General features: G+C 50.2%; 1 protein-coding gene across 6 annotated transcripts in view; it reads left to right on the top strand.

Annotated features, from left to right (window-relative positions):
• MAP2K5 (mitogen-activated protein kinase kinase 5) overlaps nt 1-16613 on the top strand; it is a 142214-nt gene extending 125601 nt beyond the window's left edge. For all 6 annotated transcript variants that reach the window (XM_052808881.1, XM_052808878.1, XM_052808877.1 and 3 more), the window contains one exon: nt 14378-16613. In XM_052808881.1, coding sequence (XP_052664841.1) covers nt 14378-14482 — 105 coding nt within the window. In that variant the 3' untranslated portion in view covers nt 14483-16613. The remainder of the gene's footprint in view (nt 1-14377) is intronic.
• The last annotated feature ends 6632 nt before the right edge of the window (nt 16614-23245 follow it).

Here is a 23245-nt window from a genome sequence, read left to right as displayed (position 1 = left end):
GAAACTTCATCATGGAAATGCTAGCGAAGTGCGGGCTGTTTCATTCTCCCTTTTTGCTTCCAGCCAGATCATTTTCTGGGTTTTTTTTGGTTTGTTAGTTGCTGTTATTAGAGTGTATATGTTTGCAGACATGTGTATGCACACAGCATTTTTTACTCCAAGGTTTGGGTGAAAAACATTTAGGAGATTGTTTCCGTTTACTCCAGCTTAGTGATTTTCTTTCCTTTTTCCCTGTCAGTAGAAACCAGTTTCTCAAAACTTGGAGACAACAATCGTTTTTTCTACCCTTCTTTCCCAGTCCAGGGGAACGCTTAGTGTCTGTTTGAAGGAAATATTATATCAACTTTCAATGTCCGACTAGCTCTATTTGGTGTCAGCGAGACTGTTCCTGTGCTTGCAGTGATACATGAACTGAAGACACTTCTGCAGGTACGTCTACATTAACATTAGAGTTCAGGTCAGGTGTGCCTTTTTGGTGTGAATCTCCAGCTCTTTCAGAGCTACCACTCTTTCATTCTCATCACAGACAGGTCTTGAAGCTCATGAATTGAATCAATATCAAATGAAACCAAACCAGAAGATGTGCTCCAGGCACACACCTAATGAGCTCCAGCTACTAATGGGCGCTGTGTCCGCAGACCAGACCAGAGCTGGTCAAAAGTAAAACCTCTTCCATCCCTGAAACACTGCACCAACCGTTACACTCTGCGGATCTGCTTCTGTTGTCGACAGCTTGCTAATGTTGACATACTCTATCAGCCTTGGGCCACTCTCTCTATTCCTCTTCTACAGCTCTTCTTAACCTCAGTGGCACTTGCAAAAGCACGCTCCAATTATATTTCGGTTGCCTTAGTTTTTTTTAAGAGTCATCACAAAAAAAATACCTTTGCTGGGAGTTAGCTCGTTTTGTTAGCTAAGCACCAAGAGGCATGCCAAGCACAGTTATCGGTTTAACAACAAATATCAAAAGCAAAACTGCTGTGGAAAGAATGATCTGCAGATGGGCAAATAGACTCCTCTGTGCCACAGCCAAAACCAAAACTCTGTAGTAAATTTAAGACTAGTATATGCCACAGAAAGAGAACAGCAAAAATCAGGCCCACCCATGTGTGTACCCGTGCACACCCTGGGGTCCTGCAATAGGAGGGGATTGAGATGTTTGAAGTCAAGTCCACGCTATAGAAGTCAGAGGAGCTGCACTAGTTCCTACTAATCTGACCTGAAAAAAAATTCCCTCTTGACCCTGAGTCTGGTGATGAGTTGCCAACCTGGACACATCAGTCAAGTGCACAAGAGGTCTCTGAGGACTGTTTTTAGGGCCACTAGCACATTGTTTGGCTATGGCCAATGTCCAGAGCTTCAGAAGAAGGTTGAAAAAAGGATTTTAATCATAATGGAAGGATCTGTATTGCTGTTTAAAAATGGAAATTCAGGTGTGATGTGTGGACAGTTCCTCTTCAGGTTAAGGTTTTCAGGTTTAAGTTAAGCTGTTCTTCCTCTTGGTCCATCCATTACACTTGGGGACTGCCAATATTTAAAGACAAACTCTGTAAATTTCAGCAGAATTTTGGTGCCTCAACAAAACTACTAAACCAGCTGAAAATCACTTGTGATTAACTTTATCATATAACAAGTAAAAGTGCATTGGTAAAAGTTAATCTACAAATAGATAAATAATATGAGGGGAAAAAAAAAAGGAATCCTCAAAAAAAAAGGATAAACAAGAAATATAGCTCCAAGGCTTCACCGCTTGGTAGTGTTATCCATTTATCTTTGATACATTTTGTATCATCTTTTCACTGTCTTAAATATCATCAGAGGGATAAAATCATTAGTGTGCTAATCTGGATAGCCATAGTTCTAACACTGACCTAGGCTAATCTGCCTTTGCAATTTCAAGAACTATGTTTGACTCCTCTGAAAGTAACCTTAAATTGTAGTCTTGTAAGAATTCCAGAGCTGTATCCTTCACTCCTTCTCCTAATGAGGTTATGACCAAATGCTCATTATAATTGCTTTAGACTCCTTTTAATTTTCAAGCTTATTAATCATAAGAAGAGTTATTTAAAATTGCATAAATTAATCTTAGATTAAAAGCCCATCAAAGCCTCGAAACAATTAAGAATAAGTAGGATTTCCCTGGGGCAGCAAGTTTTATTTTAATAGTGTAGTCAGGTGGATATCAGAACATTGAAGTATGGTAGTGATTAATGTATGCAAAATTTAAATGAGAGTTTTTAAATGGCAAATCTAAATCACATATTGACCTAACTGTAGGCTTTAACTGCATTGTCTGTCATATATTTAAACTGTTTAGTAATCAACATTTTAATTACAGCGTATGTTAGGGAGGCCATGCAACAAACAAAACTCACCACTTCCCGACACTCTGCGTGGAACTGTTTAGCAGGCTGGGGCTGTGCTGTTAGCTGCACAGAATAAGGAATGAGGAAAGAGAGCAGAAACTTCAAGGAGACTAATGATACTTGATTTTACTTATGGATGTGTTCTTGTCCTTGCTTCATCTCTGCCCAGAAAACACCACCGATCGATGCAGCTTTCTGGCCCTCTTTGCTACCCCCACCATTCTCTAGGCAAATTGGTCCTTTCTGCTCTCTGAGCTGGCAGAAGCTACAGGTGATGTCCTCATGGGGGTGGGAAGTTCTGTGAAAACACTACCTTCTGGGTGCCTTTGTCTTCTGACTCTTGGAGCCCCTGTGCCCTCAGCCTGCCTCTGCCACCCACAGCTTTGCAGGCTCCTGCAGACCTATTGAAGCACTGTGTCTTTGGCCTCTGCTATGGGAGATTTCACTCTAGCAGCCGGACGAGAACAGGCTCTTAGGGATGCTGAATTCCTTACCAAGCACAGCGAGAGGCAGTGCTTGCCCTGAATAGTCGCTATTCTGAGGATGGGAACTGGGAGAGAGAACTGGGCCAGTAAACACTTGGTCCCAGATCAAACGCAGCCATGAAAGTACATAGGAAAAGCTGGTACTTTGTGGCTAAACTTGATGTGATTTGATATATGCAGTCCCATCGCTGCAGGTGCTGCATGGAAGAGACAAGGAGGCTTCATTTCTGGAGGAGAGTGTCTCTCAAAGCAAGGGTTGACCTTGCTGGCGCTTTGGGACACAGGGGTCATACTTTCTAGACATGCATGCTAAGCTAAGCCTCCCAGCCCCTGCTGTTTCAAGCACTTCAGGCACTCACCTTTTTTTTTTTTTAAAGGGTTACCTCCCATGGTCAAAACACATCCTAAAACTGCAAAAGTGAAACAAGAGATGCAAGAGCTAGATCACACTTAAATAGTGTCCCGCAAGCTCTTTTCACCTGTGTACATATTCTGTGTCTCCATGGATCAATGCGAGTGTCTGAAGCCTTCAGATTTTTTTACCCCACTCAAGCCTTAGAAGCAAGCAATGGAGGGAAGCCTGCTGCATGGAGCAGCCCCTGAGGAGGACTCTGACACCTTCTGTGCCTGTGAATTAACAATGTTTTGGGAGTCAGCAGTAGAGTATTGGCCTGAGGATTCCTCACTGCTATTCCTGGCTGTGGGAGCAGAAAGCGGCCTTGTGGATAGCTAGCACAGATAATTAGAACAGCATTTAGTTTGTCTTGTCCTTGGAGGCAGGAGCTCTAGATGTAAAATCCGCCACTACTGGAGGCAGTGGTAGAGTGTTGAAATCTTAGATGTGCTGAGGTCACTAGAGGGGGACACAGGGTCAGTCCGGGGTAGTTTGGGTTACTCAGCACTTCATGTTTCCAGGCATCCTGGGAAGATAGTACAGCTCCAGAGCTAAGATTTGGATTTGTCCTTTTGGAGGTCTGACTTGTGTTCCCATTAAACATGTGAATGGGCAAGAATTTTCCCTCGAGTATGTGCCCTCAGTTAATTACAAGAGCTGTAAATAGCATAGACACATTGGTAGCGATGGGAGAACTAGCTGGGGTGATAACTGTGGTGTGCTGTTTTACAGCCAAGTTCTTATTTTCCAGAATTGCAGGGCTTGCGCTCCTTCAGCCAGCTAGGGATGAGCTGCCAGCCAGACTTTCTGATTTAACATTTGCGCTGTGGCCATCTGATCAAGCTTGCCTTTAAACAAAGAGGACACCTGCAGTGGAGGAAGGCATGGGACATCCCAGCTGATTCAGGAGCACAAGAAGTGTCGTGATTTGATCATGTTTTACGCTGAGTTACTGCAGACACAGGCTGGAGTTCTGCCGAATGGCTCTCAAACGTGGTGGTGTTGGGTTGAAGTGGGTGCAGATGCAAACAGACAGGTCCCAGGTGTCTTGCAGGTCGCGATGGGGCTGTGCAGAGCTGGGTCAGAGGATGCTCTTCCTAGGTCTCAACTCTTACTGCCAGGGAAGCCTTACCAGTGTCCTCGGGGACTGGGGGATGGCAGGGAAGGGGAGCAGGTTTCCAGTTTTCATTTTATTCTTAAAAGGTGCCCCAGTGCTCAGAGATGCCATGTTTTGTGCAGGAAAAGCTCTGTGTTGATGTATCTGATGCACCACAGAGACATTCAATGCTGCAAAGCAGTGATGTGCCATTTCTAATATTGCCTAATAAACTGCTGCATTGTCTTCTCCCTCCCCCCTTTAAAAAATGGCATCAAAATTGCATGTTAAGCGGAGAGTGAGCTTCCCTTAAAGCAGCCTGTAGCCATCAGTAATATTTATTTTCTCTATTTGTTTTAAGCCTGTGAAGACTGTGGTTTCCTCCATACTGTCCTGATGGAGCCCTGACCAGCAAGCGTGCAATGCCCCTAGCCCTAATGTGCCATTAATGATAGGTTAATGTACAGTATAATGTTTTTTGGACTATGGGTTCATTACACTTCTGAGTGCAAGGTCCTTCTGCAGAGCGCCCAAGGTCCCATTGCATTATATCATGCAATAAAAATACCCTTTTCATATCACACACTAATAAACTGTATTTGAAATGCTGTCTAAGGGCACTGCCATTGTCTTGATAGTCTGTGTCTGCAACAGTTGGGATCTTTTTATTATGGTTTTTGTTATGCTGAATTCAAATTTTTAAATGAAATGCATAATTTGTCTGTGCTTCTTTGTAATAAATGGAGCACAGTCCTTTAACTGCACAGTCTGGGAGGATTCCTGTAAAAGAGAGCATTAAAAGGATGGCACTGTTGCAACCAACAGCAATGCTGCTTATTTCCTAACGCACCTTGCGTAAGCATGAGGGCTTTTATTGTCATTTCTAATTTGCTAGGTCTTGTGGTTACGTTTGGGTGTCATGTAGTCGTTAACATAAGACCTTGGTCCCTCAAATGGTGTCCCTACTTCCTCCTCTGTATTCATATGGTTTACGTTAACGTCTGTCTTTGCAGCTCGCTCCTGGCTGCAGGGAAGATGGGCTTTCAGGATGTCGACAGGCAGCCCCCAAGTGTTTGTGGCAGCGGCCATAGCCGGTGCTGGTTCTGCCGGTTCTCCTGCCCGTGGCGTTGGAGCGGCAGTAGTGCTCCTTCAGACCGCATGAGCAGTACAGCACAGGGTACCTCGATGGCACAGCTGGCACTGGCCTTGGCCGTGTAGGATTGAAAGTCAGGGCTTGGCTCTTCTTGCCACGGAGGAGAAAAGGAGGGAGGGCAGCACCCGGGGAACTCAGTGCTGCTTTTGCTGTTGCCAAAGCAGTAGGAGATACTGAGGTGGTGCCATGGGGGCACCTAGCTGTGATCCTGGCAGTAAGCACAGCCCTTCCAGCCCAGCTGCAGCATGGGCAGGAAAGCCACAGCACTGCTCATCTCCCTGTGCAATCTGTTGCTCAAGCCACAGCCACCCCGTAGATCAAGGGGATGCGGGATGGTGTTCCCAAGTTCCTCCCCTTAACCTTCATGTCCTCCTGCAGTGGTGCAGCTCTCTGTGCTGGCTCAGGTGCCCCTGGGCAGTTCCTACCAGGGCAATGCAGTAAGCAAGTACTGACCATGGCATATGCTCCAGGAGAGCTCAGAGTAGGTCATGCTGCCCTACCCAATTAACCTCTCACTGCCCCAGTGAAAAAAATACAAGATGACAGCGTTGTGGGTTAGATCTGGATGCGCTGTCAAAAAAGAGCAGTATCACTGAACACCATTTGGGATTAAGGTTCCTGTCTGTGTCCTCCCCGTCCCCCTCATGTTCTCTGCCCCAGGAAGCACCACCCTGTCATTTTTGCAGATTCAGAAGGAAATTTGTGACTGACCGGTATTTCATGTTGGCAATGTACTTTGTCGCCATCCTGGCTAAGGTTCATAGCCGCCTATTTCATGGACCTTTTAAACCAGTCTCACAGTAAACACTCACTTGTTTTGTGCCTGGAGAGTCCTCTGAAATCACAGAAGCATTGCTTAAGGGATATTATTTATTGTCTGCCTCTCCTTTGGCAGTGTTTAGGAACCTCGGTGTTGGTCTAAACCTCCTTGGTGCTATCCAGATAGAAGGATTTTATAGTCAGTGGCAGAGGAACCTATTTATGGGTGAGACTCTTGCGAAGCTTTGATCTTCCCTGGACTTGTGTATGAGAGGCGGTGTAAACTGTTATGTATGCATTAGACTAAATTGCTGAAAGGATTCGGGTAGCCCAGATGCAGGGCTGTGGGTGATGCACAGGTCTTGTATTAGGGCTGTGTCCCAGGGGGACTTCTGTCTTCCCTGGACAGTTCACCCTCGCTCCTACCAGCAATACTGACAAGCAGATCCAGAGCAGAGCTGCATGTGGGCACCTGGTGCTGGAAAAGGCCCGTGTGTCTGCAGTCGTGCTGAGGATGTGGTGTAAAGTCTGTTGCAATAAGCTCTGGGTGGGTTAATATCAGAAACGAAGATTCCTCAGGCTGGAGGAGAAGGCCATGAAAGCAAATTGCTGAATTTTAAGGGTAGGTAAAATTACAGAACTTTTACCCTTGAATAATGGCAATTTAATTGACTGGGCTAAATGATTGATGGTTTGTGAGCAATGAGTTTGAGTTACCAGGGTTGTGTGTTCAGGGGGGCACTGCCCTTTTAATTTCATGTCAGATATTTAAATCATTTATATCACCCTCTGTGAGGCGCTCCCCTTTGAAAGAGTTAACCTGTCTGGTGGGACACTGCAACTTGAGAAATGTACCCTTTATCAAGAGAACGAGATGAGACAAGTTCATTTAAAAAGCCTGGTTTGTCATTGTTTATCTAATTTTCAGAGTTGACACACAAAATTAGGCTGGCTGACACTCACTCTGGGGCTATCCCTGGCCCCGTCCTGCCTGACCTTTTCGGCTCCAAGCTGCTGTGCACTCGCCAGCAGCTGCTTCCCCTTGGCTGCAGAAATCGCTGTGCAGCTGTGCATCCTACTGAGCCAAACCCCTGGCCGAGGTAAGGCAGGCCAGTACCTGGCCAGTATGGGGAAGCAGTTTGGTGGTGGCTTTTCAACCTATTTTCTGCTGCTTGGGTCTGCTGGACGTACTGATTGCCAGGTATTTTTAAGGCTGGGTATTTAAGAATTGGCAAGGAGGCGGTTACTGCTTTGTAATGAACATGCATAGAAGTCTGAGCAAATATGAAACGCGTGGGGATGGGATCAGGTCTGTCATGGGGACGTCCCGCGATACCGTCAGGCTCCTCTCATGAGCATCTCTTTCCTTGCTGTCGTGCTTCCCTCCGGGATTACGCCTGTCAGTGTTGCAGTGAGCTCTTGCACGTTACTGAGACTCAGATGTTGGCTGAACCATCACTGGTAGGGCATGAACAGTCTCCATTACAGTGATTTTACTAAGGAAGGTTTAATATCAATCTCTTACTTGACAATTCACAGTGGACATAAGTGCCAGTATAGAAGAGCTGTGCTCTCTGCTGATGTTAGCGTGCTCCTGGAGCAGGAGAGCTGGGTACAGCTCAGCACCCCGACTGCTGCTGCCCAGGGGGATGTATTGTGAGTGCAGGGCGGATCTGTGCTGGAAGCCAGCTAACTTCCCCACATAAAAAAAACAGGTGGATGGATGCTGCAAAAAAAGCATGCACACCACACCGAGCAGAGAGTCTAATCTCACCGGGGCAGTGAGAAACCGGCTGCTGCAACAGAAAACACATTTCAAGTTTCCACACATTTAACTTTTTTCAGTGTTACTTTGCAAAGCAAAATAAATCTGTACGGGAATATTTAAATACAGCAGGTTGCTTGTGTTTGGTTTAGAAGATACTGCTCACTGTTGAAGTCAGGGCTGGGACTTTTATTTGTGGCTGAGACACTCAGTGGCCAGAATTTATTAATAGTGCCCAAGCTGTTGTGACTTTCATTTTTTTTCTTTCTTGAGGTGACAATTTATTGCAGCCCCATCCTGCAGCCTGGGCATGCACTAGACCTGGAATGGTGCAGCTGCATTTGTCCTTTAGCAGTTTTGATTTTTACCTGGGTTTTTTTCCCTTCTTCCTTCCTTCCCTCCCTGTCTAATCTCCCTGCCCCTTCTCTCCACTCTCCCTTCCAAAGATATCTCCAGTTTAAGGCTCTGGTTTCTGAGGTGTGCGTGTTTTGGACTGCAGGCATTAATGGTTGCAGTACTCTGGATGCCTGAAAAGGGGGAAATGGGGGACTAGATGCTGAATAGTGGCAAAATGCAGACAACCCATCAGGGTGACTTTATGAAGAAGTCGCTAAGAGCAGAGGAGACTGCTGCTGGTGCAACCACAGTGGCTGGGGACTTTGGAGGAAATCTTAAATGTTTTTCCTGAGACATTTCTGGATGCTAAGCCAAGCGCAAGTCCCTCTTACATAGTTTGTACTGCATTTTCACTTCAAATGTTGCTGTAAGCAGGCCAAAGGCAAGTTTGATGGACTTGTGCGTTTTCCACATGCGTTTTCCACAATTCTGTATTGCTCTTTGATGTATTTTTTTATTGCAGTTGCAAGCATGACTGCAGCAGGCATGATGCTGCTGAGCAAGATGTGGTCTAGCAAGGTCAGGTATTAGAAGCAGCAAAGTGGTTTTGGCGTAGACTTCAGCACAGGCTGTCCATGGACATTGCACATCCTTGGGCCACTTGTGACCTCCTTGCTCTTGGTGCCTGACCTGAACATGCCATGGGCTGTCCACCCAGATTTGTAAAGACAGGTCCCACTGACACTAGTCTTAGTTTTGGTGGAAATCTATTCTCCCATTCTTTATTTAAAAACAAACAAACAAACAAAACCAAAAAAAACCAAAACAAAAAACAACTACCAGATTCTGAAAAACAGCTTCTAGTAAAAACATCCCTTCAGTCTGAGAAAAATCCTCACTAGAGCAGTATAGTCTAAAAACAGAGGAAATCTAAAGAGTAGTTTCAAGTTAAACTTATTCCTAGGGAGAAAAGTGAGTGTGTAAAACCCCAGGCATCAGCAAAATAACCTCACAAAACAAAGCAAATAGGGTGAACAGCATGGCTAGCTGATGTTTTCAACCTTGCATAGCCTGCAATTTCGCTTTGCATGTTGTGAGTAGCTTAAATGCAAGGATATACTGGGTGTGAGATGTCTTCCTCTGCGGGGAGTCTCTCCATCGTAAAGGAGATTCATGGGAGAAGCGGACTGGCTTTAATAGCTGTTTTTTAATTGCCCCAATGCATCTGCTCTTCCTTGTCTGTGGGCTCTTGATTGTTTTTCCCTAGTTCTCACTACTGTCCTTGACCGTTGTTTTGTTTAAGAGGTGAAACAGCTACTTCTAGGATACTTGCTTATAATAAGCATTTACCTTACTCTTGCACCTTTTGCACCCCAAAATACTGAAGTGCTGGACAAACCACGCTTGCACTGATTCTCACAGCACTCTCGTGAGACAGCAGAATCATTTATTCCCTTTTTAACTACAAGGCTGAGGGAGATTAAGCAGCTTTGTGAAGGTCACGCTGGAAAGGATGTGGCAGCTTGGGAATAAACGCCAGGACTCCTGTCACTGGGTTCCCCACCGTGCCCTCTTCTGAGTTGTTTTCATAGGTAGGAACCAAGTAAAACCAGGAATATTTCAGATTGAATTTGTTTAGTAAAATGATGAAACCCAAACATATGTGGGATGTCTGGAATAGGAGGTAAAAAAAGAAGGGTGCTGTCTTTCTTTAGTGTTGTTCCTGATGTTAGACATTCAAGACCAAAGCTAAAGATTTTTAGTAGCCAGGTGTTGGAAGGAAAAAGACATTGTCCATATGCTCAGTGCCGCAAGCATCTGTGTACTTAAATGCATCACTTTAAGATCATCCATCTTCTGTTGGTAGCGTTGAACTGTCTGCTGCCATCCTCAAAGCTCTCCAATGGACTCTGGTACCTCGGGATACATTGTTCTTCCTTGGTGGACCATTTTCCAAGCAACAGCTGAGTGTGAGTACACACACATCTGCCTGGATGGGAAATTCAGAGCTCTCTGACAAATTTAAAGTTGCTGTCTACAGCTAAGAATGGCTGAAAGGAAGCAATTTGCTTCAAAAAAATTGAATATTGGGGGGAAAACATCTATTTCTGTAGCAGTTACAAAGAGCAAACTCAGAAAGGTCGATCACAATGGCAGGTAGCAGCTGCCCACAATTTCAAAGGCCTGGAGATAAAATCAAGGGCTTGCAGCTCGAGCCTGGTGGGAAGCACTGACAAATCTGAGAAGGGGAAAGCAAGTTCTTTGAACTGACTTTGCTTTGGAAACCTGTAATCACACGAGAGTCACACTGCAGCCTCCCATTTGCAGGAGTCAGGTGATCTTGCATCTGCAGGCTTCAGCATCTCGGTGATTGTTTTCTGTGGGATGTGCACATCCACATGTATGTGGGCTTTCACACAAAAGGAACTTTACATCAAAAAACTCACGAGCTTTCTTCAGACTGCAACCATGCCGTTTCTGTTGTAGCTTCATCCCAGTCACTGCGGTGTCTTTTAGATTCTGTAGGCTTTTGGTGTGGCTTTTTTTTCCCCTATTTCAAATTTGAGTTACAGACTGAGCAGGCCGACGCTTTCCATGGGCGAAAAAGCAGGGCAGCCGCTGGGTTGAAGCCTGCAGTGCGAATGTAAGGCGTTCCCAAAGGCTGTGTATTGTGTGCACCTGGTAAATAAAGAAATCCAAGAAGGAGCGGAGGCCACCAGCCTGACCTGTTCATGCTGATACTGGAGAGGAAACCCAGGAGTGTAGTTTCTCCCTGTTCAGGCTGAAATACCGACTGTTGCTGCGATGGACATTGCAGGGCAATGAATGAACGCTGGAGAAGAAACACGTGTGGGGTGTGACCGGTCCTAGTACGTCTTGCACACCCAGTCACCAGCACCGTGCTCTGCCTGTGGTGTAGTTCTTGCACTAGCAGATCATAACAGACCTTTCTTCATCGTGGGTTTTGCTCACGCAGTTATGCCAGCAGCTGTTGAAATTATTCATATACTCACTGATGATCAGCAGTGAGGTTTGTTGGGAGGTGACTGGAATATAGTTATTTAGATTAAATTATCTTCTCTCTGCCAAGGTCTGAACCTGTGCAGTCTCTTACACTCTGATGAATGAATGGGGAAAAGTTTCATTTAAGTAGTTCCAAAGTAAAATCTGTTTCATTGCTGAGAGATTAAGCCACTAAATGTCCTGACTGGTGCAGCTGTGTCTCCTACCACCTCCCAGCTCTTTATTAGCTTACAAGCTTTATTAGCTTACATTAGTTTCTCTTTTTTTCCCCACTTTCAGGGTCTCTCCCTCACGTTTTTTTAACCATATCTTCTTTTCTCAAGTCCGCGGGCTGTACCACCTCAACTTCCACTAGTTTAATTGTGGGAATTAGTCCTTTGAGATGAATGCAAATGAGAACTGGCTCCCAACAACTATTGATGAGTTCACCTTTATGTGTTTATTAGCTTTGTCTTGCCTCTTACTATGGTGTTCCTCCATCTACATGGAGAAGGAGCCACATCTGCAGTGCTCCCCACCAAGGGAGTACAGCAGAGATTGCAACGTGAGAGGAAATAAAGACCAAGTAATATGCTAATTTTGTGGGCTACAGAGACCTGTAGCTGCCTGTTTGGGGACCCTACTGGCATGGAGATTGCTATGTGTTGGTTTTCTTTGAGCTTAAAACACAACATGGCAGAGCTCATCGGCACCTCTGCTAATCCAGGCAGCAGAGCGGCAGTGTCTTTCTTGCTGGACCAGGACCCTTTTCAAGTTGATGTGTTGGGTGCCAGGAAGTTGCTGAGATGGGAGATAAGACTTGAGCTGGGCTCTGCTCCACATATGCAGGCTTGGGTCGCGACGACTCTTGTGTTGCCCCTTCCTTGCATTGCCTTTCCCAAAAGCCTATGGAGGTGCAGCCAGTGTCCCACGGATGCACACATGGAGAGGGAAAGCTGCTGTTCTGCTAAGTCCTGGGGTTGTGGCAGGCAGGGGCCCGTGCTGCAAAGAAACTCAGGCGCAGGGCTGTTCAGCAGCTTTCAGGGCACCTGAAGCTAGTGTGGCGGAATAAACCACTTGAGACATTTGTAGTACTTCATGGCACAGTCCGTGTGTCATGTTCTCCTCGTGGTGGGCTTCTTGCTCAGCGAAGTCACTCCACCAGAGTATTCCTTCCGTCTTTCCTCTATGAGGTTAACTGGGAAAGCAACTGAGCTGGTCCCAGTAAGATCTGAAGATGGCTCTCCACATCTCAGACTTCTCCCTACAAAGTTCTAGCTGAGATTTCCAGCCATCCCAAAGAGTTGAAGCAACAGCGTCTCGCGCTTCCTCCATAATTCTTGAAGATAATGGCATATTTTATTCCCATGGCTCCTGCGTTTGCTGGCCCTGGCCCACAGAGTGTTTTATTGCTTGGAGCTGATGCCGCGAGGATTTATTGTGCTCTATTTAGCCTGGTGCTGCTTCATTGCTCTGCTCGGTGCCATCCTAACCCAGCCAACGACCAGGCTTCCCGGGCCCCGCGTCAGACCCGCTCTCGCGCTCCGTGTGCCGATTGCTGTTGTTCACTGCCGCGGCTGGCATCAGGCTGTGTGCACTGGTAATTCCCACATGTACGTCACCCTTCCCAAAGGCTCCCTGACAGATCTACTCTGATTCCTTTCAGGCGTTGTTTGCAAGAGCTATGAAGTTTAGTGTTGCAAAAACTGAGCTGCTTTTGAGTGATTTGGAGTAGAGGTTTTCATCATCTGTGATGATTTCTCCTGGCGATTGCTTTCTTTCAGTCATTTATGTAATTGCCGTACTCGGTTTCCTGTGGATTTTTATACTTCATTTGAGATTCATCTGAAGATGGCATGTTCCCATCTCTAGGAATGTGGCCAGATTGAGACATGAGCTGCCTAAGCTGGCTGCTGAAATTGCAGGCCATATTTTTGTTTCATCCTGAGATGCTGTTCTGATTTTCCAAGGTGTCTCAGACACAGTCTTCCAGCGCCTGCAGTAGCCATATAATTCATGGCCGAGAATATTTTATAGTTATCCCTCTTTCCATTGTACTTAATTCCCACAATAGCTTCTCATGAAGACCCACTTCAGTTATACTTAGGTGATATTTTCATTTCTGTATCAACTGATCACTCCAAATGACATGTGCTAGCTTGTATGTGCATGAACAAATCCCTCTCCTTACGGACGCTGTGAGTGCTTCAGAGCCTGGCGCCTGGTCCTGCTGCATCTGCAGGCACAGAGCTCAGTGACCAAGTAACAAAAAGAATTCAACACTTGGAGGGATATTGTTTTTTTCCTAGGTAATCTGTAGGACCATCTATTTAAGGGATGCCTGTGCACAGGGTAAGGCATAAGGTTTCCACTGATAAAAGTCAAGGGCGCAAAGGTAAGCGAATGTGGCATTCATACAGCTGCGTGTTTTCATATGCCCAGTGGCACGGTTCAGTTTCTGCCCCACAAATGAAGTAGTCCATGTTGTGAGCGTAGACTGCCCTTACGCTTTCCTTTAGACAAAGGAGCGTGTTACGTTAATACACGTGAATGAGCTGCACAAGGGAGCTGTTGAAGAGAGAAATTTTAAGAGATCACAGACCTTTACAAGCAAACCAGTAGGTTAGTGTTTTTGTCAGGATATCTTTTTACCAAAACATCATTTAGAAGTTGAACAGCCTGGCAGGCCATCCTAGAAAGGAGCTGGTTCAAAACACAATGAGCTAATCAAACATTTGAAAAAAAAAAATGGTATTTTCAAGGAGTGCTAGGCTAAGGCCTCAGTAAAGAGGCTGGGTTCCCCCAGCCCTCCCTTCTCTGTATGAACGATGTACGTGGATAACATGGATCCAAGAGGAAGTTCACTGGTTTGAATCACTGGTTTATTGCATTTTTATGACTGTAACCACAGGATGTTCTAATGTATTTTTTCCAAAAAAATAAAAAAAAAAAAAAATTGGGGGGGGTTCACAGGAAGGGTTGTGTTTATCTTGGCTAAGTCTGCCTATCCCGCTTTCCAGGGCCACCCATTCATCGTGCAGTACAACGATGGGAATGCAGAAGTCGTGTCCATGTGGGTGTGCAGGATGCTTGAGGAACGGCGATCGACCCAAGGACCACAGTGAGCTGGACTGGCTCACAGCAATGTGCAAGACTGGACTAGCAGCACCAGCCCCACGCTTCGGACTCTCAGTCTCTCTGGATCATATTTTACTAAAAATATTTTCTAGAAGCATCAACAAAATCTTTCAGGATATTTGTTGCTGCCTTTCCCTCAACGCCACATTAAGGGATTTTCTTCCCACATTTCTTTTGTTGCTGAGCAATTTAATGTCCTCAGATTATCTTCAGTTAAACTGTACACAGCCTTAAAGCAAGTATTTTATATCTATATTTTTTTGTTATCGAATGTATTGTATATTTCCTGGCTCCAGAGTATTTTTTAACTGTTAGTCTTTTGCTATTGTATGAATGACACGCGGAGTGTTCAGAGGATTTCGGCAGGAGTTGTTGGCTGCCTTTGAGTGCAGACATCCACAAAATGCTGATTTTAAATGTAAAACAAAAGCAAAGAAACAAAAAACCCAAAAGTATCTGGACTTGCCCATCCTGCAAGGAGGCGAGGGATTGCCCTTCCAGAGTAAAAGCATGGCAGAGAGATCAGCATCACACAATCAAATGACTGGTGGTGCCTCTGCTGCCAGTCGCCTGCTGCTGTGGCTCAGGTTTGCTGGGTGGGCCAAGCAAGAAAGACAATGCAACAAGCTGGTGTGTGCAAAGAGCATCCATGCTCAGGCACTGCAGGCTGATCTGTAAGCGCAGAAAGGTTTTGCTGATGTGGAAAGAGGTGAGGTGAAAGAAGACAGCGCTCTCCTCAACAGGGAGTAGGGATGCCGCTGGGTGAGCACCAGCCAGAGCTGGCAGCCCCAGAGCCACGCACAGTCACCGTGGGCTGTTGGCCTCTGGCTGCAAAGGGAGAGCAGCCCCGAGCATGGGGAGTTTGCGAACAGCAGCAACATGCCGTGAGGTTCTGCCCGTGCTGCACAAGGAAGCCGAGGGCCACAGCACAGGCTTGCATAGTGTCCCATGAGCTTGGGGGGTGGGAAGAGAGCCTGCACAGAGGGGCCCAAGCCGTGGTGTGCCACTTGCCCTCCTGGCCAGAGAACAGGCTGCAGGGTTTTACTTACTGTCACAGCAGTTCGCAGCTTGCTTGGAAGTGTCTTGCCTTTCTCAGCTCTATCTTGATCGTTTATTTTCTTACGTCAGAGTCGCTGCACGATTGGTGCAGCTGGGTCAAGCAAAGGCTCCCAGGTTTGCTCTTACCGTAAAGGAAAGAAGAACAATTGCAATGTCTCTGCTGTGTTTCTTACTCCTGCAATTTCCGTGTACATTTCCACAACAGACTGACAGATTTAATCAGTCCTTATGTTAAGATGCATATTAAAAAAAAACCACAGAAGAGAGGAGGACCATGACAGGCAGGGTTGGTGTGTGTGCCTTGGGTGGGGGAGGAGGTTGGGGCTTTTGTTTGCTTGTCTTAGCGTTAGAAATAAACTTTTGCTAAAAAAAAAAGCTCAGGTAGTTTATTATATACCAGCAGCTTAAAAAAACCCAATTCGGTGAAAAATTCCTCCTGAACCACTGCAAATCCTAGATGTTACTCTGGAAGCCGCCTGGAAAAGACTTTGTTTCTTTCCTTGGAGGGATCGTTTGTCTTCTTTTGAAGTATAGAGGTTGCAGGCATGAACTTATAGACTAAAGTTTGTCTTAATTGCTCTGATGTCACAACCTCCCTGCCAGATAACAGTACAATGAATGACTCAACAGCCCCCATACCTCCAGGTCCTTTTTCTAAAGTGAGACAAATTTCTTCCCTGTGAGCCAACCAGACTATAGGCAGCTCTTCCATTTATTTATCTCTAACAGTTTGCATTAGCTTTCTCTGGATAAAAAGTCTCTCCCTTGGAGTTAGTTAAAAAGTCAGTAAAACCAAGGCTTTTCCTCTCACTTTCCCTGGCAGGGAGGTCGGGAGGGTAAGACGTCACCCTGAAAATCTGTGCGGGATGCCAGCTGATGGAAACGTGAAAAATCTCCTGGCGAACGGGCTGACAGTGTTATAATTCACTGGCATATGTATTAACCTTGCTGTCTTCATCAGTATACTTAATCAATCCACAATCATGGGGGAGGTTTGGGGCCTCTCTCATCTTTCCTTCCCCAAGTCCTTGAATTCAGTGCAGTCAGGGGACGGGAGGAGGACGAGTGGCCGGGGATCTGCTCGGCGGCACCGCTTCTGCCCCACTCCACTCCCAGCACCGGGTTAATGCCGTTTGGGGAGAATTAGGGCTGGATGAGAGAGCAGAGTGGGCAGGTTGGGGAAAACCCAGTTCCTCTTCAGCTCTGCCAGCCGTGCTGCCACGCCGAGCATCGAGCAGTAGCAAGGTGGGGTCTCCCCAGACTGCCACCTCCTGCCTTGGAGATGGTGGCTCTGGGTGGTGGGTCCCCATGGGAGGTCTGGACACCCACAGCCCCGTCTGTGTTGCTGTGTGGGGGCTGCTGGGCCCCCCACACCCCAGCACAGCACCTTGCTCTCCCATTCCGACCCGCATCCTGGCCCTGCTTTGCACACACGTGTGCAAACACCTGTCTGTGCACACAGAGCCCAATTAAAGCAATTCAGCCCAATTCTCACCACCACCCATCAGCACCAAGGGGCAAAAACAAGAGGAGAGGCGCGGGGCAGGGGGGAGGCAATAAAATTGAGCCAGGATCTGGGCAAATTTAGCTCCACTTGGCTGCCCCCACCCACGGCAAGCAGCTCCCCAGCAGGTCCGCACCCAGCCCAGGCTTCTTTCCCTGCAGCAAGTGCCTGCTGACTCCATGTCTATACCAGGGCAGCGAGAGCCAGAGTGAGCCCGCTGTCGGGCACCCTGATGCGGTGCAGGGTCCCCCCCTAAACCCAGCTGAAGGGATCGGATCCCCTGGGGTGCAGCGCTGTGAGCAGCACGACGAAGCGGGGGCTGCTGTGCTGTATTTGGCCTAAGAAAATCCTGCCTCGGTGCGGGGGCTGTGTGCACGCAGAGATGACTTTCAGGTCGCCAAGACACATGAAACGTGCCGCACGATCTGCCGCCAGCCTCGCGTGTAACATCATCCTGGCCCTGAAACCCCTCTCCAGGGCTGGGAAACGAACTGACAGGGAGATTCTCCTGGCTGCCAGGCAGGGCTGGAAGCGCTGGGTGCTGCAAAGGGGCTCAGCAGTGCTGCTGCTCTCCATGCAGGTGGGAGCTGCACCGGAGCTCGGGCTGCTTGGGGACATTGTCCCTCTCTCTTCCTTCCTGGTGCAAGTTTTTGGAGTCTGAATCAAGGCATCTCTTGGCTGAAAAGCTTGCAGAAAATGCAGCAATATTATACCCTGCAGCTGAGTCCTGCTCAGAAGATGGCATGGGGGGGGTGCATAACGAACACATTAATTCAGCAGTGGATGCTATAGATGTGCTGAGTGATCCCCCATCCTCCCCAGTCCCACCAGCTCGTTTAGGGACTCCACCAGCAGCCCCACACCAGTCTCGCTGCTCTGTCTCCTCGCCCTGTAACCTCAGCCATGGTGGTACCGATAGACCCAGTCTCCTATGGGAGCGTGTACGTGGAGCTCGCGGGCTCTGGGAAGAACTGTTTATGTCCCATCTGTGCCAAAACTTGCAATATATTCCTTTTTTCTCTGCCTGTGATCCTTGCCAGGCAAAGCTCATCCTGTGAGATGAGCCTGGGGTAGTTTGCCCTTAAACAGAGCACAGAATTAGAAAATACTTTTGTTTCTTGTATCCCGTGGCCAAATACATCCTGCTGTCAGCTTTCCAAAGGCAAAGTGTCAGTCTTTGTTTTCCGAATAACAGCCTGAAAAGCTGTGTGTGCGTGCCTCTGTGTGTGTGTGTCTGTACACATGCATACGTCTGGCAAAGAAACCAGAAACCGGGAATTACAGAGGGCTGCGGCGTCGGGGGCTGCGAGCGGTCCCCGACCCATCCCTCTCCCTGGGCTTAACGTCTGTTGAGCAGGGACGGCAGCAGCCAGTGATGGCTCGTGTTAATAACTGAGCAATCACTAGAAACATCTTCGTTTGATCCCTTTGAAATCCAAGAGCATAAAAGCAAACCGGAGAATTGAATCTGGGAGTGGCGTATGGGTTTTCCTGCCTCGCGGAGCTTTGTGGTCCTGCAGGGAAAGTTTACCATGAGACATCAACGGAAAAGGGATGGACCGCAGGGACCCTCCAGCTCTATGATGCAGGGAGCATGTGAGCCATGTCTGAAGCAAAACCTGGGAATTTGGGTCTTAGCTGGGAAAAAAAATCCCTAATCCTGCAGGGAGCAAAATGGGCTGACTGAGAGCAAAGGCTCCGGGAGCGCACAACAGAGACAACTGTTTGGTGACAGAGGGACTTCGGCTGTGGGTGGGGAGGGGGGCAATGCCACCGGGGCAGCCACCCTGCTCGCTCGGCTTTCTGGCTCCAACTGTGCTCCCTCTGCCCAGCGCTGCCTCCGGGCAGGACAGCCCAGGGGGGCCATCAGCATCCAGCTCCATGGGAGGTGCATCTGGGACAGTCCCCCCCAGGGAGCCTGCATCCTCGGCCGGCAAGGAAGAGGAGGGAGGAGGCGGGTCAGGGGGCTACAAGAGCCAAGACACCCCAAGCTGGAGCTCTGCTCGGGGTGGGGGGGTTGGGGGGGCTCCCCAATGCAGAGAGGACTCCAAGGCTGCTCAGCCTTCTGGGGACAAAGCATCTTTGTGCAGAGGCTCTTCCTCCTGCTCCCGTTAAGACGTGCAACCGGCAGAGAGAAACACTTAAGATGATACACAACAACACCCCCAGGAGACCCCCTCCTCGCTCAGCTGCTGGGAGCCGGCCCATGCAGGCCTTGGTGGGCTGATGGGGCTGAGTTAAACACATCACAAGTGACCCCAGCTCTTTGAGAGCTGCAGAAGAACCAGCTCTGGCCTCTCAGCTTCTCTGGAGGGTGCTCAGGAGACCCTCTTCAGCCATGGAAGGTTATTTGTGGGTGACTCCTGCCCTGTGCAGCCGGGTCCCTGCCCCACTGCTATCCCAGGGCTGCCCCCTGCCCTGCAGACACCCAGGCAGGAACCAGCCCAAGCCCAAATGCTGCAGCTTGGTGGGCGTGATGTCCCTGCGAGGGGACATCCGGCAGGGAGGGGGAGCTGGGGCCCATTGCATGATGGTGAGGTCCCGAGCTATAGCAGTTATTTTAGGATAACCTGTCTTCAGCCTTCCCTGGGGGACCCCTCAGGCTGGGGGGGCTCACGGGCACATTGAGGCAGAAATCTGGAGGTATAGGGGGACTGTCCCCTGAACTTGCTGGCCTCATCCTTCTCCCCCAGCTCACCAGTATTGCACCACCGGGCTGCCCGGCCTGGTCTGTGAAAATCTAATAGGGAAAAAAATAATTTTAAATCTCTAACTATACTAAAGCATTTTGGTCACACTGAAGAGAAAGAAGGTTGTGCTTTAAGAAAAGAAAAGCTCAGAGGTCTGTGCCTTTCCCTGTGGGAAGCTGCAGCAAGGAGCCCTGCGGTGCGGCTGCCGAGGAGCTGCACTGACCCAGGGCTGCTTTACCTTCAGAAACGGGTATGGCCATAAACTACAAGTGTGCACTAAGGACAGGATTTATAGATTGAGCCTTACCAGCTACTGGAGCGGCTGCTGCTTCACTGGTACCCACTGCGGCTGCTCTTGCCGCCGAGTCCTGCAGTGAAAGTTCAAGGTTTATAAGTAGCCGGTCAGCTCGGGAGATGTTTAATGGTAAATGGATGTCTGGGGGCTTTTACAGGCAGGAGAAGGAAAACTTCTCTGCAGCCAAGACAAAGCTGCTGGCAGGGCCCTGGGCACAGGTGAGTGCAGCTCTATCCTGGAGGGTCACGGTGCCCAGCTGTCCCCGGCACGGCACGGCCTGGCAGGGCGAAGGCAGAGTTAATTGCTGCCCTCGGCTCATCCCGCTCCATCTCCGGGAAGGCGCTGGTTTAACCTAATCAATAAAGTCATGTCTATCGATCGTGTACGTTGCGTTCCTCCGTAGCCCCGCCGCCCCGCAGCTGCTCCGGCTGAGGGAAATTAGGCAGATTTAGAGCCAGCAAGGACGGCATGGGGAGGGCTTGGGTGGCCAGAAAGGTGAGGGGCAGTGCTGCCATGGGGGGGGTAGGGGGTCGGGGGACAGGGGACAAGAAGGTGACAGCAGTTTGGGGGGAGGTGAACAGTGGGGAACCTGAGACACATCAAGGGCTGCACACTGGGGAGAGCCAGGGTGTGTGTTGTGGGGACAGAGGGTGCATGGGGGGGGGCACGGTGGGCGTCGTGGAGTGCACAGAAGGGGGGAACATGGTGGGAGGGCCAGGATGCATACATGCAGGGGGGGTGGATGGTGGGAGAGCCAGGGTGCACAGAGGGGGTTCATCGGGGCTGGGGGCAGGCGTGCACAGCCTAGGCACTTGGAAAGGGCCCTGGGGTGCACCGAGAGGGCCCCGTGAGCTCTCCGGGGCTCCCACGGCAGGAGCCCCAGGGGGTCCCGACTCCCCCCCCATCCCTGCCCGTCCCTGCCCGCCCTCCGCGGGGGCTCAGCACGCCGGGTCAGGCGGTGTGTGCCCAGCCTGCAGAGAGCCGCCACCCACTCCCTCTGTCAATGTCCAGTAATTAAAATGTCACCGTTTAATTTTCAGGCCTCTCGGAGCAATCTTTTCCTAATAAAGAGTCTAATCGAAACACTCCTTCCCCCCACCTCCCCGGGAAGGGCCGCGGAAGAGGCTGTAAAGACGCAGAGCCGCTGCGGATCGATAGAGAAAAGCCCGGATTGATCGGCCTCTAAAATTAAATTTATTGGGGTCATGGTTTTATATGGTGCTGATACAACTGTTAAATGGGGAACATTCATTTCCAATAGGAGGCGTTTATTAAACTTCCACTGAATTAGACCGCCGTGATTTATGTGGCAATCTCGGCACAGCCCTCCAGGAGAGAGGGGCCTTTCGCGGCCATCCCCGCGTGATTATTTATTTATACACCCGTGACACGGCTCCCTAAGTTTTAACCTAAATTATCCGCCGGCCTCGCCTGCCAGCGGCACCGGCCCGGGGCAGCGGGGGGGGGGCAGTGGGGGGGTCCCGTCGGGGCGCACCGCGCTGCCCGCTGCATCCCGGGTGGCCGCGACCCCGCCGCGCTCCTCCGCGCCCCTTCCGCGGCCGCGCACCCCAACCCGCTCGGCGGCCCCCGGGGGGGCGGTGGAGCCCGCAAACGTCCCGGCTCTCGCGTGCGGCGATCGTTGAGCGTTAATTAGAAATTCATTACAATTAAAAGCCGCGCGCACACGCCTTAATTACATCTGATTTTTAATTCCGAATCCGTGTTTACACAGTAAGCGAGACGTACCTCCTGATTATCCCCAATACTCTTTATACTGTACTAATTATGTAAATTAAACCTAATTAACTGACAAAAACTGCAGTCAATTCAACTGTTAAAAGATACGGCGGCTGCGAGGAGCAGGGTGCCGGCGGGGAGAGCGGCCGGAGCCGGAGCGGCGGGACCGGAGCGGCCGGTCCCGGAGCCGGTCCCCGCCTCGGGGCTCCGCGCTGCCGCGCCGCCGTCGGGGCGAGCCGCGGGCCGGCTCCGCCGCTCCTAGCACCGGAGGAGCTCTGCGGGAACCGGGGCAGCCGCACGGCTCGGGGAAGAGGGGGGGTCGGGACAGAGCCGCAGCCTCCCGCAGCCTCCCGTCCGTGTGTCGTCCCCCCCCCCCCGAAACCCCCGACGTGCCGCCGCAGGAGCGGCCCCGGGAAGGGGGAGGGGGTTACCGGCTGGGTCCGCACCGCCGCCCGCTCCCGATGCTTCGCAGCCCGGTGTGGCTTCGCAGACGGTTCCGCAGCCACTGCGGGTATTTAACACCGGGGGGGATCACCTCAAACCCGGCGGGGAGAGGGGCAGCGGGGCTTGGCCCCAGCGCGGGAGCGTCTCACCGCGCTCCTGCCTGGCTGGAGGATGGGGGGGTGGGGGGAGATAAATAATTAAAAGGCGAGGAATAATTACCGGCTCGGGTTGCGATCATTGCGGGAAGGCCGCGCCGCAAGGCCCGGTCGGCAGCACCCGGTCCGCGTCCCCCCCCGTCCCCGCCCGCCCCCCGACGGGACGTCCCGCGGGGACCCGCGGCCGCTTTCCCGCGTGGGAGCGTGAACCGGGGCCGGTTCAACCGCGGAGGTGCGGGAAGCGCGGAGGAGATGGGTGGCTCCGCACCTGCGTTTCGCTCCGCGCCGGCTCCGCCGCATCCTCCCGGTGCCGTTGGTGATGGCGGGGAAGGCGGGGGGGGGGGGCACACACACACAAAAGTGATAGCTGGGGGCGATCCGCGCCGTTATTAACTTCTGTTTGATCAGTGTAATTGCGCCGATCGCGGCCGGACGCGATGATTAATTACAGTTTAATTAACGTGGCCGTGACGAGCGCTGCATGCGGGAACCCAACCAGGGCAGGGACGCAGCTACGGGCCCCCGCCACGCCGGCAGGACCGGCGGCCACCGGAGCGGGCCCCCCCCCCCCGCTCCGGTGGCTGCCGGTCCTGCCGGTGTGGCGTGGGTCCCCGTGGGAAACGAAAAAACACGGGTGCGCCCCCCCCTCCCTCGCCTCCCGGCGATTTCGTTGCCGCCCCGATGTCCCCCCCCCCCGCCCTCACCCCGGTGCCGGTCCCCCCCCCTGCGCCCCGCCGGCGGAGCGCGCATCCCGGGGGGGGGGGGATGCGCGGTGGCACCGCATCCCCGATTTCGATGGGGCCCCTCCGCCACCCCCCCCAGGCTCCTCTTTTCGTTGCCGCCCTCTCTCCACGCAAACTTTCAAC

This window comes from Harpia harpyja, chromosome 14, assembly GCF_026419915.1.
Source record: "Harpia harpyja isolate bHarHar1 chromosome 14, bHarHar1 primary haplotype, whole genome shotgun sequence".
Lineage (NCBI taxonomy): Eukaryota > Metazoa > Chordata > Aves > Accipitriformes > Accipitridae > Harpia > Harpia harpyja.
This window is presented reverse-complemented; position numbering and strand designations above follow the sequence as displayed.